We start from the raw sequence: 17909 nt of genomic DNA, 5'->3' as shown, positions 1-17909 counted from the left end.
TTTTTTGTTGTTTTACCTACTTTCTATAGAAGCATCTAAGAATGAAATTCTATAGAAAGTAGGTAAGAAAAGAAAAGTTGGATGTGTTAGTTTGTTGGATGTCTAGTTGAAAGACAGTTGGATGTCTTAGTTTGTTGGATGTCTAGTTGAAAGACAGATGGATGTCTTAGTTTGTTGGATGTCTAGTTGAAAGACAGTTGGATATCTTAGTTTGTTGGATGCCTAGTTGAAAGACAGTTGGATGTCTTAGTTTGTTGGATGTCTTAGTTGAGAGACAGTTGGATGTATTAGTTTGTTGGATGTCTTACTGAGAACAGTTGGATGCACTTCCGAGCTGCTTCCACATGGAGGCAACTTCTTTTTTTTTTTTTGGGAACAACATTTTCTGGCGGATGGTTTTTTCAATAAATCTTCAATTAATGTGTGTTTATTGTATAGCAATACGGTTGGATGAATGCGCCAGTTGTATAAAAGCCATTATACCACATGGAGTCGTGGGTTGTGAGAATTAGACCATGCCTAGGGGGTCTAACGACCACCCCTAGGCATGGTTTAATTCTCACAACCCACTCCTGCACGTGATGTAATGCTTTAATAAACAAGTACCGGTAATCGCGATCGCCGATGGTTAGAAGACGTGTCCGGCCCATGGGGACATTAACGTGTGTTGTCGGGCCTTACAAATAAATTTGATTTGATTTGATTTGTAACGGGTACGACTACCCCCCCACCCCCCCCCCCCCCCCCCCCCCCCTTTGTGAAGGCACATTATGTACATGGCATATACCTTTGATTTGGGAGTATTTGGGTCTTCAGGCGATCAACCAGAACGATTTGGGCTTATTGCATATGAATGAATGAATGATTTTATTTCTGTCTTTTTTTTTTTTACAAAGCATAGTAGTAGAACTTCCAAAAAAACTAAAAATGAAATGACCGAAAAGGTGTAGGCTGAAGCCGAGGCTTAGTTTAGTTTAGTTTATTTATTTAGCACATTATTTAAAAAGAAACAGTGCTAGGAGGGAACGAAGCCCAAAGGGCTTGTACAAAGTTCCACTCCCATCATTGTCCATAAACAATATGGACGAATTACATGTAAACATGGACTACAAAATAAACTACAAAACAGGATCAGAGACATAAGGCAGACACTAATGCGAAAACATGGAACATTTACACGAGTCAGTAACCAGAACAATTTTTATTTATTTTTTTGTACAAGAGGGCAAAGACAGAGGAGAATTGCATATTAACGGTATATAATGAGGAAATGCTTTCCTCCGACGCATGTGCAGCCAGCCGGCAGCCAGCCTGGCCGCGCAGATTCTCACTGGGAGATTGTAACGTGTGGGAGGCCGCACTACCTCTCACCAGATCCTACCTTCGCTGAGCAGGCGCCCCGACCAAACTGTAGGGGTCGCTGTCCACAACGCCCAAGACCCACCCACGGCTCCCCTCCCCCTAACTCAGCCAAACTAGTTAGTATAGCGATCAGCTCAAGCCAAGGCAATGCTGACTCTCCGGGAGTCGAGACCGCAGCCTCTTGCATTGGTGACTAGCACAATCTCCGCTACGCCACCTGACCGCTCTGACACAGGAGTAACTTAATGTGACAGTGATTTATGATGAAATTAAATTAGATTTTAATAGTTTTTTGAATATGGATAAGGAGGTTGTTGACCTCAATGATGAATTTAGAGTGTTCCAGAGTTTAGGGCCTCTAAAGCTAAGCCGAGGCTTATAATTTCCTACCCTTTTTACATTACATTACACTATCTACATTACATTACACTATTTACACAAAGAAAGAAAATACAAAAAATAAACATGATAAAGGGGCGGCTAGGTGGTGCAGTGGGCAAGGCACTCACCACCAATGCTGGAGACGCTGGGTTTGAGCCCAGCTCTCCACATTGTTTTCAGTTTGGCTGGTCGTCCGTACTAATACAATTGGCAGTATTAGGGAGAGGGAAAACTGAGGGGTGGGGATCGGACGTTGTGGACAGCGACTCCTACAGGTCGGTTGGTGCGCCTGCGCAGTAGAATCAAGAAGCGATGGGGGCGGCGCCCCTCCAAAGCGCAGACCCCTGACGCTGAAAGATCGCGCCGGGCAGGTGAAAAGATGCGACGGCTGCTACCTCGAGTATCGGAGGGGACTCGTGCTATGTATGGCTTCGTCCACATTGCAGCCGGCTTGTGGGAGGCAAGAAACAGCGTTCGAGACAGGGGAGGGTTGAATTGGACGATACGAAATTGGGATGAGAGAAAAATAGAAAATGGGAGAAAAAGTGGATAAAAAAAATAAAAAACATAATTCAGTATAATTTAGTAAAGGTTACAAACGTTTCATGTTTTTTTTTTTAAAGATTTCTTTTTGGCGTTTTATAGCTTTATTTCTACTGGGCAGTCCAGTAGATAGAGATAGAGGAGGAATGGGATACAGAGTGGGGGGAAGACATTCGGCAAATTACGACGGGTTCGGGAATCGAACCCGGGTCGGCCGTGTCGCGGCTGGGCGCGCTATGTGGTTCGCCACTGGGGCGCCACGTTTCATAGTTTTATGTACAAAACGTATACACATTTACCGGTATCTATGTTTTATTTATTTTTTAAATACTTTTTCTTTTTTATATATATCTTTTTCTTTTTCTTTTTTCTTTTTTCCTTTGTCACTATTTGAACACAGCTATGTTATAGATGAAATATAACTAGGATAATAATGAGGTTTTATATTTATGTATCACCTTATATTTGAATAATTTCTTAAAAGTATGTAGCGAACTACACATTTTTACTTCTTTGTCAAAGCTATTCCATAATTTTGCCCCTTTAACAGATATACCGTAAATCATCTAAGAGTGGCGGGTACTCAAATAGAGGACGGGCCTCTTATAATGGCCGGGGGTTTGATACATGCAAACAAATACAGGCAGGCTTCCAATACAAGGTCGCAAAAAAAAGTTTTTTTAAATGTTTCGCGCCGTGAAATAGAATGAGATAAACTCTTGCCAATGCAAATTAAGTGCTGCCTCTCTCTACACTGACTACATTAATGTTTCCCTCGCGTTAGCATTAGCGTTAGCTAACGTTGTCATAGCTAGATCTGTGGTGTCGGCTGGATGACGTTGGCTTTGTTTGCAAACGTTGGTTAACGTTCGCTATCTATATGGCGTTGGCAGGCGGGGCTGGCGTTGTCCAGTTGACATTACAGATCATGATGGCTATGATAGCGTTAGCTAAAGCTACTGCATGTTATCAATGCAACTCGATTCGACTGAGGTAGAGTCGAGAAGGTACCACACGCTAAATCGTCCCTGGACCCCGCAACCTAACTTCAGTGTGTGAATTACGTTAATCCACAGGTTTCACCCTGACAAAGCAAATACTCATGTGATCTGTATATGTTTATGTCTAAATCAAATCAATCAATCAATCAATCACAATTATAATAGGCCAGTTTGTGAAATTAAGGCCTGCCTCTAGTCTTATATAAGCCTCTCTCTAATAAAGGCCTGGTGCTCTTTGCAGCGGAGGTAAATACAAGACCCGTCCAATATTAGAGGATTTACGGTACATCGACTTTTTATATTTGTCCTTGCCTTTGCGATATTGAATACACAAGTTCCCCTAAGTCTATATCGGCTCTCGTCTGGAACAACTCCTGAATGCCACTTGGAAGTGAGTGCTTATGTGCTTTGTACATTATTATTGCAGTGCTAAGATTGACAAGATCTTCCCATTTTAAGGCATTTGATTTAATAAAGAGTGCGTTTGTCGGTTCATAGTAATCAGCTTGATTCACAATTCTTATGGCTTTCTTCTGCATTATGAAAATTTGGTTAGTGTTTGTTATGTATTCCCCCATACCTCCACACAGTAGGTTATGTATGGAACTATGAGCGAACAGTACAACAAATAGAGTGAGTTCTTGTTTAAGATATATTTCATTTTATATAATATTGCAATGGTTTTGGATATTTTTCTTTTTTTAGTCTAGTAGGCGCCGAGGTGAGTGGCAGCCTTTCATAGCAGCTCCCACCCCCCTATACTTCTTATCCCGTTTGACTACTTTTTACTTATTTCTTTTTGTGATTCTACTTACATTAATAGGTGTCTAAGTGACTGTGCGTTGCTTTACACCAAGTTAAGGCAATTGTTAACTTCTGTGAAGTTAGCCGAGTTAGGCAAGTTTGGTCGAGCACAGCTGAACAATGGACAACAACGACAACAACACTGGCGGGCTGGTGTACTCTCGGGAGGCTTTCGAGGCAGAGTTGTAGCGCCACAGAGGAATCTACCAGCCAACATAAGGATACGCAGATGGGGGAATCAAGCTGGCACGATCGTGAGGGACAGGGGAAAGGATAGCAGGAGATTCAAGCCTTACCTGCCCTCTGTCGTTATGGGGAACGTGCGATCGCTGGCCAACAAGACGGACGAGGTCTCAGCCCTGATGAACAGCCAGCGCGAGTACAAGGAGGCAAGCCTACTGTGCTTTACAAAATCCTGGCTGAACGATAACATCCCGGACAGTGTAATCGAACAAGAGGGCTTCACGGTGGTGCGCGCCGACAGGACTAAACAAAGCGGCAAGAGGAGAGGCAGAGGGCTTGTTGTCTTTGTTAACTCCAAATGGTGCCACCCTGGGCACATCACCATTAAGGAACGCATCTGTTCCCCCGACATTGAACTATTGGCACTGAGTCTGCGGCCATACTATTTACCGCGAGAAATAACACATGTTCTGGCTCTGACTGTTTACATCCCACCGAGTGCGGTGGCGGCGCAGGCGAGTGACGTCATACACTCCACAGTCGCGGGGCTCCAGACAAAACACCTGGATGCATTTCTTTTTATCAATGGGGACTTCAACCATGTCAGACTGAACAAGACCCTGACAAACTTCAACCAGTATGTCACCTGCAAGACCAGGGGAGACAAAACACTGGACCTCCTGTATGCTAACGTGAAGGAGGCTTTCAGTGCGACTTCCCTGCCCCGCCTTGGCCAGTCAGACCACAACCTAGTGAGGCTGGTATCTACATACAGGCCTCTCATTAAGAGACAGCCACCGACCACCATGTCTGTCCCACAGTGGTCTGACGACGTCGAGGAGGAGCTACGGGAGTGTTTCAGGTCGACAGACTGGGACATGTTTGAGAGGGTCCATGGAGATGACATTGATGGACTATCCCACTGCATCACAGACTACATCAGGTTCTGTGAGGAGAGCATCGTACCCACAAAGAAGGTACGCTGCTTTTCAAACAATAAACCCTGGATTAGCAAGGACATTAAACACCTGCTAAACAGGAAAAAGAGGGCCTTCATGGCAAGGGACACTGAGCAGGCCAGGGCTGTCCAAAGGGAGCTCAAAAAAGAGCTACGGGCAGCCAAGGACAGCTACAAGGACAGGCTGGAGGGCAGACTACAGGCCAACAACACCAGGGAGGTGTGGGAGGGTGTCCGGAAGATTACTGGGTTCAAACAGCAGGGCACAGCTGATGAGGGCCCCCAAGAGCGTGCAAACTAGTTCAACACGTTCTTCAACCAATTCGACCAGAGTGGCCTCCCCACACCCCTCCCCCCACCCATCGACACCAGCACCAGTTCACACCTACCAAGCACACCCCCCACCCACCCACACCCATCAGCACCGGCACCCCACCCCCAACAGCAGCAGCAGCAGCAGACTGCCCACCACCCCCAACCCTGACCATCACTAACAGCCAGGTCAGTAGGCAGCTCTCCAGGATTAGTGTGAATAAGGCCAGAGGACCGGACAACACCAATCCCAGGGTGCTCAAAGCATGTGCGGAGCAGCTGGCAGCACCGCTCCAACATCTTTTCAACCTCTCCCTGAGGCTGGAGAGGGTGCTCCAGCTCTGGAAGACCTCCTGCATTGTCCCGGTGCCCAAGAAGGGACGACCCAGCACCCTCAACGACTACAGGCCAGTCGCTCTGACGTCACACGTCATGAAGACGTTTGAGAGACTGGTCCTGCAACACCTCAAGCCCCTGGTGCGTGACTCACTCGACCCCCTGCAGTTTGCATACCAGGCAAACATCGGGGTGGAGGACGCCATCATCTACATGCTCCACAGAGCGTACACGCACCTGGAGAAGCCGCGCAGCTCAGTGAGAATTATGTTCTTTGATTTCTCCAGCGCCTTCAACACCATCCAGCCGTCACTGCTAGCGGAGAAGCTCTCTGCGATGCAGCTGGAGCACGGCTTGGTGGCCTGGATCAAGGACTACCTCACTGAGAGACCGCAGAGAGACGTACTGGTGAGCAACACCGGCGCCCCCCAAGGAACTGTGCTGTCACCCTTCCTCTTCACCCTCTATACCTCAGACTTCTGCCGCAACTCAAGCGGGTGCCACCTGCAGAAGTTCTCAGACGACTCCTCCACCGTAAGCTACATCACCGACGATGATGAGGAGGAGTACAGAGCCCTGGTGGAGAGCTTTGTGGGGTGGAGCGACAGCAACCACCTCCAACTCAACACCAGTAAGACCAAGGAGCTGGTGGTGGACTTCCGGAGGGGCAAGAAGAGGCCCCCCCCCCGATTCCCATCACCATCCGAGGGGTGGAGGTGGAGGTGGTGGACTCATATAAGTTCCTTGGGGTACACCTGAACAATAAACTGGACTGGTCGGATAACACAGAGGCCCTCTACAGGAAGGGACAGAGCAGGCTGTTCTTCCTGAGGAGACTCAGGTCCTTCAACGTGTGCAATAGACTGCTGCAGTCATTTTACCAGTCTGTAGTGGCCAGCGTCCTCTTCTATGCTGTGGCATGCTGGGGAGGCTACATCAACTCAAGGGACACCAACAAGCTCAACAAGCTGGTGAGGAAGGCTAGCTCCGTGGTGGGAGTCGAGCTACCTAGACTAGAGGTGATGGCAAAGAGGGGGATGAGAAGGAAGCTGGCTCCCATCATGGAGAACCCCTACCACCCCCTCTACGACGAGCTAGTCATGATGAGAAGCTCGTTCAGCCACAGACTCATACCCCCCCCGACACTCAACTAACCGCCTCGGACAGTCCTTCATACCAGCGGCCATCAGGCTCCACAACAGTGGGCAGCGACTAGCGGCCTCCAGGCTCCACAACAGGGGGCAGCGACTGCTGCCAGACATTGACCTGGGACTAATAGGAACCCAAGGAGGACAATAACACTACCTTAGGCATACTGCACCTTATGTGGATACTGTGATACTGTGAATAATGTATATTTCAGTGGATACTGTGATACTGTGAATAATGTATATTTCAGTAGATAGTAAATTATAACACTACCGTATGCATACTGCACCTTATGTGACACTGTGAATATATTTTTCAGCTAGTTAGATAGTAAATTATATTGACCTATTTGTTTACACTGCTTGTGTTGTTTTTACTACCTGTACCCCCCCCCCCCCTTCCCCCATGCTGCTATGATGCCTGAATTTCCCCAAGGGGATCAATAAAGGAATATCTTATCTTATGTGATTTCCATTTTAATTTATCATCAATTGTCACTCCCAAAAATTTATTTTCATACACACGTTCAATTTCAACATCATCAATCATTAGTTTCACGCGTCATATCTCGCAATCTATGGAAAAAGACTGGATTATTTTGGAAAGGGGCGATGTTTAGCGTGTAGCGTGTAACAAACTACAGTGTGTAGAAATGAACTGATGTCAGTAATGGACTATGAACAATGCCTCTAAAATTAGCCATACTATTGTCTCCATAGCTAAAATACAGAACACACAATGGGTCTGCAATAGGGCTGGGCGATTCTTGCTCAAATGTGAATCACGATTTTTCTCTCTAAGAATTGAGATCACGATTCTCTCACACAATTCTTATTTTTTCAATAAAATAATTTATTGCACTTTCTTAAACAGACAATATAACATATCAAAGTGCTTGACTTAAACTTAAACATAACATATATAAAAGTGCTTGACTTAAACTTAAGTCTCTTGTAACATACAAAATAACTCAAGTCAGAATCGTCATCATTTAAAAAAAGTTAAATAAATTTTTTTTTTTTTAAATCATCATAATTTAGAAATGAGATTGCATAGGTCTATGAATCGAGATCGAGATTTTATTTCGATTAATTGCCCTAGTCTACAAACTAGTCTACAAACATCGCTAAAATGGTCAATAATGCTGGCGCCAGCCAGTACAGATGGGGAAAGTCGTGGCAGTAAAAGAGTTAACTATGCAACACAAGAGAAAACGCCTGATACGTGAATTGTAATGATGACGTGTTTGGTGAGTTTCTTGAGTACGGTACCTTGAAGAGCAGCTCCCTCTTGATCTCCTCGATCCTCTTTCTGTCTTCAAGATCCAACTCCAGAGGCTCACACTGCTGCCCCGACACCTTCAGCTTGATCCACTCTGCAGGTTCAACATAGGGTTACACTGAGCTCTATTTTCAATTATACAACGGCATGCAAATTTCTCGATTCTGATTGGCTGAAACAGTCAACTTAGACGTGGTTATTTATCATAACCCACGCTCGTGATCCCAGAACCCGCCCACAACCGAATTACAGTCACTCCGCCAGTTCGACTTTTTAGGAAAAACCAAGATGGCGGACAATACGTGGAATGTGTTAGTTTCTTACACAATGTTGGATTATGTAATTGGTGGGTCATGAAGTCATTGTGGAACAAAATAAAAATTGCGCGAAGTCTGTTGTTAGATGCCATTGGTCAAAAGGACACTAATTTCACTGTTTTTTTTTTGAACTTTCTTTTATTTTGTGTCATAATGAACATCACATTGCAATAATCATACAGTATAATATACTTGATTCACATATTCAATGACATTTGTTACTCAGGCTGTTCCCTCTTATTCAATTTGTTTTCAAAGTATTCAGCATAATCAAAATAAGCTGTATAATCCGAGTACGCCTCTTAAACAACCCAGTGGGGAGGGATTTTTACAATTTTTTTTTTGATTTTTTGTAGGATAAGAAACGAAAAAATAAATAGAAAAATAAATTTAGCAAAAGAAAAAAAAAAGAAAAAAGAACAACAAAAAAAGAAAAAAAGAGAGAGAGGGCGTCAGACTCATGCTAGTGTATCTCCAGGTACAAGGTTACATGTGACCATCTCTGCATAAACATATCTTTTTTCAGTTGCAATTGTGCAGTCATTTCTTCCATTGTATACATCTGTCTCAGTCTCTTGGTCCATTGTTTGATTGACGGTGGTTGATTTTGTAGCCATGCCATAGTTATCATTTTCCTTGCTATTAACAGTATCACTCTCAAGATGTATAACGTATCTCCATAGTATGTGCCTTTCGGTATACATCCCAAGATATAGTACGATGGATTCAGAGGTAAGTCAAGATCTAGAATGGTTTTAATCTCATTTTTGATATTCACCCAAAATGTCTGCACCCTTGGACAGTCCCAGAAAATATGTGTATGATCTCCGATCAATCCACATCCTCTCCAACATAGTGGTGAGGACCCACCAGCAAATCCGGAGAGAACTTGAGGAGTCCTAAAGTACCTGACCTTGACCTTCCAGTCAAACTCCTTCCACATTGGACTATTTGTGATTTTATGATTGCTTGAATGGCTGTCCTCCCATTCTTCATTTTCTATGATCACATTAGCTTCCAACTCCCATTTTTCTTTAATATAGGTGGTGTCTCCTGGATCGTCTAGTTGTAACATGTTGTAAATATTGGATATCTGCTTTCTTTCCATCAAGTTTTTTTCTATTGTGTTAATAAAGTACCGCTCCACATTTGTTGGTGGTCTCTTAATTGCTTCCCACTCACTGTGAGTCATTACATAGTGTCTTATTTGAAAGTATCTAAACATGTCTTTCGAAGGTAGATCAAAACATTGCTGTAGCTGTGCAAACGATTTAAAACAGTCTCCTTCCATTAATTGATTGATAGTAACCAGGCCCAAATCCGCCCATTTTTTAAAACCCCCATCCTCCATAGCTGGTCGGAATTCTGTATTGTCTGCTATTGGCATGGCCCTAGATATTGATCGTGGACCTCCCCCCTTTTTCCTTACACTTTCCCATACCTTTAATGTATTTGTAATCCATTTGTTACCAATCTTAATTTTTTTCCAGTATGCTTTCCCCAGGAATATTATGGATCTGAGAGGGGTCTTTAGAATTGAGTTTTGCTCAATCTGTACCCATCCTGAATCTAGGTCCTTTTGTATCCAATGCACAAGTATGCGTAATTGAGCTGCCCAGTAGTAGTTTCTTAGGTTTGGTAGACCAAGACCACCCTTGTTCTTTGGCAAACATAGTGTTTTAAGCCTTACTCTAGGTTTTTTCCTCTGCCAGATAAATTTGGATAGGAGTTTATCTAACATTTTAAAGGTAGTGGCAGGTATTGGTATAGGTAGAGACTGGAAGAGAAAAATAAGTCTAGGTAGCACATTCATTCGAATTGATTCTATTCTTCCCACTAGGGAGAGAGGTAAAATGTCCCATCTGGCCATGTCTGATTTGATTTGTACAATCAACTTTTCGTAGTTTGCTTGATATAACTGATTGCTGCTGGGAGTCAAAATGATTCCTAAATACCTGAATCCGTCTCTAGCCCAATGGAAGGGTGCTATACTATTCAGATGTGTTGGCCATGTTCCCACTATCATCATGGCTTCTGATTTGGTCTCATTTATCTTATAACCCGACAGTTCGCCGTAATTTCTTAAATCCATCATTATGTTTGGAATTGATTCTAACGGGTTTTTGATATAAAGTAAAATGTCATCAGCAAATAGCGAGATCTTGTGTGTAATGCCTTTTTGGTCATCTATTCCCTGTATCTGAGGGTTTGATCTAATCATCTCCGCTAGTGGCTCTATGCCAATCGCGAATAGTAACGGAGACAAAACGTCTCCTTGGCGTGTCCCTCTCTGTATCTCAAAGAAGTGAGAGCAGTGACCATTCACCCTTACTCTAGACTTAGGATTTTTATATAAACATTTTATCCAATCTATAAATGTGTTATTGAATCCCATACCTTTCAATGTTAGTTCAAGGTACAGCCAATCAATTTCACTGTTAACACATTAACTGCCACGGAGTTTGCCCGTCTCATGCACTCTCTGCCACCACTCTAAACCTATGGAGATGTTCACCTTCTTTGCAGGGTTATAACTTTTTTAATTGTATTGCTAAATTGACATTACTATGGCCCATTCAACATCGATTATCTATCGTTCAGGATGTAGGAACGTTATACTTTTTCATTCATAGATTCATACGAAAATATCGTCTAGAATATAAATATGTTTTTATCGTTTTCTGCAGTAATTCCTAGAACGTGAGTTATAGGCATAAACGCATATATAGATTATCAACTGCCGTTTGTTGCCTATTCAAAATATAAATCGCGGGAAGTGTGGTGTTAGATGGCATTCGTTGTAAAATCTCCCTCTCCTTCAAAAGGACAGTAATTTCACTGGATGTCCCGCACAAGTTAGTGTGTAAACACAAGTTGGTAAAAATGTCCGATTTCATTGCAAATTTTGATCTATTTGGTGGACTGACATTCCCATTGGATGCACAGCAGGAGAAGCCGGATAAAGAAAAAAGACATGGTGACATTGACGAGAACGAACTTATGAACCTTGAAGCGCATTGCAGAAGGTGCAGAAGGTTCTGAGAATTCTGTTCCAGCTAAGAGGCAAAATAACGACCCAGATACTCTTTTCACAAACTGCACTATAACCGGGAATGTTACCATCAATGTAAATAAACCATAATCACCCTACAAAAACAGTACTGTATTTGTAAATCTGGTATGTCATAAATGTCTAGATCAGGGGTCAGCAACCTTTTTGACATGAAGTACCTGTTTGAAATATAGTTGTAACTAGTGTGCCATATCAACAATATTCCATGCATGGTATTTTCTTTTCTCATAATCAAGTATTTTTAATGATAATTTTTACATTATTACATCATTATTGTTATTGTTATTATTAACAATATTATTATGATGGTTGTATCAACCCTAAATCTGAGTTGGGGCGGGGGTGCAATGCAGACAAACAGTTTTGCTTTACTGAGCTCCGTTATCTGGGGGCTGTAGTTTGTCACTTTAAGCTGCACACCGGAGCATCTTTTAATCCAGCCGTTTGCTGTTCTCTGATATTTTCTGACATTTCGTTGATGCGTCGCTCGACACTTCAAGCTGACATGGGGATATCTTTTATCCTTGATTTGATTGTCTCTTTGTTTGGCAAGCCTTCAAACTAAGCTACATCTCTGAGCTACAGAGAAAAACCTCCTTGATATACTCGACTTACAAAAAAGAACCTGTGGGAGGATTTCAACAAGATAAATGCGACAACAGTGCAAAATATTTCACTAAAATATTTCAAGGCGAAAAAATAAAGTATAAAAAAAAGAAAATGTATACTGCCCCCTGTGCCAATGAAAATGTCCCTGCGTGCCTATGCAGGCACGCGTGCCTAGGGTTGCCTACCCCTGGTCTAGATGTAGCAGTACTGTGTATCTGTATGTCATGTATGTCATATATGTTATGATGAATTGAAAATGGGGGACCCTGATGTAAACAAGACGAAAGTCTTTCTCTGGTCTGCATCCCCTTAACACTTTGCCGCCCGACCACGTATAAATACGGGTTTCGAATCCATGTGTTGTGGACAGAATCACGTATAAAGCCGCGGCAAGTTGTTATTGCTTTTATTCCATTTTAATAACCGGGTCAAGGTTGCGGGTCGGCACTGCATATATTCCCTAGTCTGTGAAATCGAGAACGTGCAATACCGGCCAGATCCTCTTAGGGGCGCCATCGCTCCACTGCAGTATGCCCTGTGGGCGAATGGAAAACTTAATTTTTTTCCTTTCAATGGAGTATTTTAGTACTTGGATCCTGGATCTGCAGCATGTACCGTGGATTACGTTTCGAATCGCAGATTTCACCATGGAATAAGGGGATTTATCATCAGCCAATGGACATATCGATCTACCAGATGCCGATCGATAACGGGGAAATGCTCGGGGGTATCCCACCGGCTTATGGTAAGATCTTTCTCACATAAATTACAGCCGGATCAGAGCTTGCTATGATACGCAACCAGCCGATCGGCGTATGTGGCTAGTTACACGGACACTGTTATTGGTAATCAATAATACTAAACAACGTCCCCCGCCCCCCCCCCCCCCCCCTTTGATGCATACATGCTTTGGGACAGTACCGATGATATGCAGTTTGAGTTATTTCTTTAGCATATGTAAAACGGAAATGCCGTTGAATATTTTTTTTCTTTAAGCGATTTTGAAGGGACGGTTTATGAACTCAATTGACAATGAGAATGGACAGATAGCAATACTATAAAGTATAGATTTAGCTGTACAAAAAGACACCGGTCTGTTGACAAAAGCTGGTCCTCAACCACTATATTAGACGCATCCCAGCGGTCACCAATGTGTTAACAATTGTGTGTATTGAGCTGTACTGTGTATTGTACCCATTCTGCAATCTGGTAATACAATTTTCAATCAATCAATCAATCATTCCAATAACAACCGCTAACTTCATAATTCATCTGTATCGATTCGCAACCGAATCATTTCGTAGAGGCAGGTAGCATTATGTCGGGAAAAATGAAATGAATTAAAGAAGTTTAGCCTATTAAATTGTTTTAAAAGCCTATAGCCCATGACGTATTTTAATGCGACTAGAAACCTTTTTTTTTTCGTATCTACTTTTTCTGCGGATGGTTGTGAATAAATCTCCATTATGCTTCAATTAATGTGTGTTTATTGTATAGCAATAAGGTTGGATGAATTCAGCAATTGTATAAAGATGTAAGCACTGTCTATCTGTAATAAAATGTTGCAAACTTACAGGGGGGAAAACATAAATGTATGGTCTATCCGTAGAACAATACAAAAATTCAACCCATCTGTGAAAGAATTATGGTATAATTTATCTGTCAACAATTGATCTCGAACCCCGCCCTCTTTTCTCGATCCTCCAATCGCAACAGTCACTTCCTCGGACAAACAGTTGTGATTAGAGGATCAAGAAAGGAGGGTGGGGTTTGATATAGGTCCATACCACAATTTCCTCCTAGGGATAGTAACATCTCTCATCTCACAGTGTGTAGTATGAGCTTTCTACCTCTGGCTCTGCTCTCCTCCTGGTCAGCAGTGCTGGGTCTGCTGGACGCGGACGAAGACTCGTTCAGCAGCATGAGCAGTCTGGCCTCCAGGGATCTCTCGTTGCTGCCGTCGTTCTGCGCCTCCTGCTCAGGATCCCTGGAGACGGGCAAGGAGGTGCTGCTCTCTGCCACACTGCCCGAGGTACCGCTAGCCGGCTCCTCCGCGACCCCCGTCGCTTCTCTCGGACTGGGCTGGGCCGTCTGGGGTTTGTCCGCCGCCTGGGTGGGTTTGATGACCGGCGGCTGCGGCGGGTGGGACAGGTGGTCCTCTGCGGCCCTGGGTTGGGCTGGCTGGGGGAGGGGGAGAGGCTGCGGCTGGTGGAGAGACTGGTGGAGAGACTGGGGGAGAGGCTGGGAGAGAGGCAGCGGCTGGTGAGACAGGCGGTCCTCCACGGCCCTGGGAGCTGTGAAGGTCTGGGCCGGCTGGGAGAGAGGCTGCAGCTGGTGGAGAGGCTGGTGGAGAGGCTGCAGCTGGTGGAGAGGCCGAGAAAGAGACTGGGGGAAAGGCTGCAGCTGCTGGAGAGGCTGGGAGAGAGACTGGGGGAGAGGCTGCGGCTCCGGGTCACCGAGGCTGGAGGACACACCGCTGCTGTCCATGTCGGTGCTCGTCTGGCTCTGAAAGGAGTGGACAGAACACGGTTAGGCTCTATTATTACATGGCGTTTTCACATTCGCCGAAATGCTTGCTTGTGATTGGTCAACAGCCCCCCGATTTTTCAATAATGACCGCAGAGCGCAGCTGTTCGCAATCAAGCCCACTGACACACTGTTTCAGTGCAATTAGACACTGCCGTGCCGGCGATGACAGGGGGCGGAGCGACGAGCGCAGCCAGAACACAGCGGAGCCAGAACACAGAGGCTGCCCGCGATAATAATAATCACTTTATTTGGGCTGACAGAGCCACAGAACAACTGCGATTTGTCAAATGAATTAGGTATATTGTTAGTAAGTTAGCCATGTAATAAGCGGGATAATGTATAGCCTACTCGGTCATTGTCGCAAAATAATTGACCTTCACTACGTTTAAAACACCTCGGCGCGGCGCCTCTGTATTTTAAACTCTGTGTCGGTCAATTATTTTGCGACAATGACCTCGTAGCCATACATTATCCCTTACTTAACACCCCTAGGTTACTCTGCCTCTGCAGTTGAATCTACAGAGCTTAAAAAGCCAGGAGGAAGTAAAATAAAGTTTTTAAGGGAGACCAGGCGAGGTGTCACTCAAAGCAGCCCAAGTCTTCTTTTGAATTAAATGTGTCGTCCAAAGGTGCGACCTAGATGCAAAACCCGTCTGTATACAGTATACATGAGACTAGCCTCAAATTAATGGTCGCCGTTTGACGACATTACAGATTCTACCTTTACATTTCTCATCATCACAGCACTCCATGCTTACCATCAATTGGATTTTAAAACCACATCTTGACACACCATGCCCTGTATTCAGCACGATACTTACCTTAAGCACCAGACCTCTACAGTCCAGAGATTGAAGGCAGACGTCAAAATAAAATAAATAAACAATTGATACTTAAAAAAATCCCTAAAACAATTATTTCAATGAAATATTACATTAACGGAGCTGTAAGCAATATTTATTTAGTTAAAATAGGTGTTAACACTTTCAGTGCCACCAGGGGGCGCACGATTTAGTGCTTGAATGCCACCATCGGCGCCAATGTGAACGTTAACCCTTTGATCGCCGGAGACGCCGAAACTCGTCATTCCCCGCCATGCTCATTCTGCCGAAGACGCCGTAGCACGTCTTTGATATGAATATTTCAAAAATCTGTGATCGAAATCATATTTCTCCCCCGGAGACATTATATGTACTGGTGAGTCCCTCTCAACTCTCTAACGGTTCAAGAGCGCCATCTGGTGGCCGATCAGCAGATCGCCCAACAGGAAGTGATCTGTGGATGAAGTGGTGCTCACCCATATTTCGTCCGGGCACTCGCTATCGTTAGAGGAACACCGATCGGTGCAAATAACTCGATAAACAACATGATTTGGACGTATATACTATTATACAACCTGGAAATGGATCGGATATTTCGACATCCCATAATAGAAAAAATTCTGTTCCACGCTCATCGCCCAACGCCGCGAGGAAGGTACGGTGAGTTTCAGCGATATTTTTTAATGTCTTCGATATTAACTGCTCTGATGATCATATGACCCACACTAGATGAATGATATAACGTTGCCCACGGAATTATAAACGACCCCGCCCCATCCGGTCATCATCAGATCATACGTAGTAACTTCTAGAAGCATCTCCAGTTGAAATTTTTATCTCGCACAGATTCCTACCAAACTGTATTTGATCATCAATATAATGCATTTAGGGCTATAAATCAAGTTCTGGAGAAAGCTGCAGAAAACGATAAAAACATACTTATACTTTAGACCGTATTTTAGTATGAATATGTGAATGAAAAAGTATAACGTTGCTACACCCTGAACAATAGATATAAGACGTTGAATGGGCCATAATAATGTCAATTTAGCAATACAATTTAAAAGGTTATAGCCCTGCAAAGAAGGGGAACTTCTCCATGTTAAATAGGGCTGGCGAGGGATGGTAAATTATGAATTTAACCCCAGCGAGCAAAGGGTTAATATCGCCTAATCTATGTTTTAAATTATGGCTATGTGTCTAATCTGCCCGTCGCTTATGAAAGAATCATTTTCCAGTCAATGTTGTCAAGGCAGATTGGTTTTTTATCGCTTCACTTCCGTTTGATAGCATTTTGAAAAGCACCCGTTTTCAGGTGAAAAACAGCCCATTCTGTGATAATCGCCTTTTACTAGAATATTCCAGAACGTTGATATTTGTCGGCCTATTTATGAATTGTTTTCAAATAAACGCTAGATGATCGATAGTATATGTGCACGCACGCACGTTCAAGGCGCGCGCTGATAATAGCTGCTTTCATTTCCTCATGGCTTTTACAGTGAAAACAGATAGAGCACATATCACAAAAAAGCTTATATCTTCATGAAAACGAGTCTGATTATCCTAACACTGATAACATAGATTCCTTACCTGACATCAGATGGTATCCAACTGGTATATTCCAATTCCTGATCACCATTAGAAAAAATCGATAAGTGTATAGATCTAACGTGTATACAGTAGAACTCATAATCCGCGGGGCTCAGAGCCCCCTGAATGAACTCTGGTACTCCGGCTGCATGGGTGAGAAGTGAAATGTGCACTGGAATATTTTTTTTCCCATCCATTTTCATTGAGTCCATTCCAAAAGGGTGATTTACCATATGGGAGACGATAGGGGGCGCTTTTTTCACATCTGATCGCCGGCGGCCCCTGGGTAGGCTCGCGTGATGAAATATGATTTCAGATCGCTAAAAAATAAAAAAAATACAGAGAAAAGCCGTGAGTGGCTTTCAACGTCACAATCGTAAACCCGAGATTATCCGTGAGTGGCAGTCAAAGTGTTAAATAGCTCTACATTCTGACAGCCATCGCTGATATATAGTGTTCGGTCAGTCCCTCCGCTCTGCAGTAAACAGGAAATACACCTTCTGGCATCATGTTCCTACTTCGTCTATTCAGGAGAAAGAACCCTAGATATCTTTACTTATTTCAAGAATCTTAATGCCAAGCCAAATTTGATGGCAGATTATTTTACTTGTTTCAAGCACATATTTGCTTAAAGTCCATTGGATAAAGTGGGAACGGGAT

The 17909-nt window shown here is 43.6% G+C and overlaps 1 protein-coding gene across 1 annotated transcript in view; it reads right to left on the bottom strand.

Moving 5' to 3' along the window:
* alms1 (ALMS1 centrosome and basal body associated protein) overlaps positions 1 to 17909 on the bottom strand; it is a gene marked incomplete at its 5' end in the record, with an annotated part of 92315 nt that overhangs the window by 54314 nt on the left and 20092 nt on the right. The window contains 2 exons of the mRNA XM_084320550.1: positions 8301 to 8404; positions 14160 to 14814. Coding sequence (XP_084176676.1) covers positions 8301 to 8404; positions 14160 to 14814 — 759 coding nt within the window. The remainder of the gene's footprint in view (positions 1 to 8300; positions 8405 to 14159; positions 14815 to 17909) is intronic.

The sequence above is a fragment of the Notolepis coatsorum genome (assembly GCF_963971535.1).
Source record: "Notolepis coatsorum genome assembly, chromosome: 8".
In the NCBI taxonomy this organism is placed as follows: Eukaryota; Metazoa; Chordata; class Actinopteri; order Aulopiformes; family Paralepididae; genus Notolepis; species Notolepis coatsorum.
This window is presented reverse-complemented; position numbering and strand designations above follow the sequence as displayed.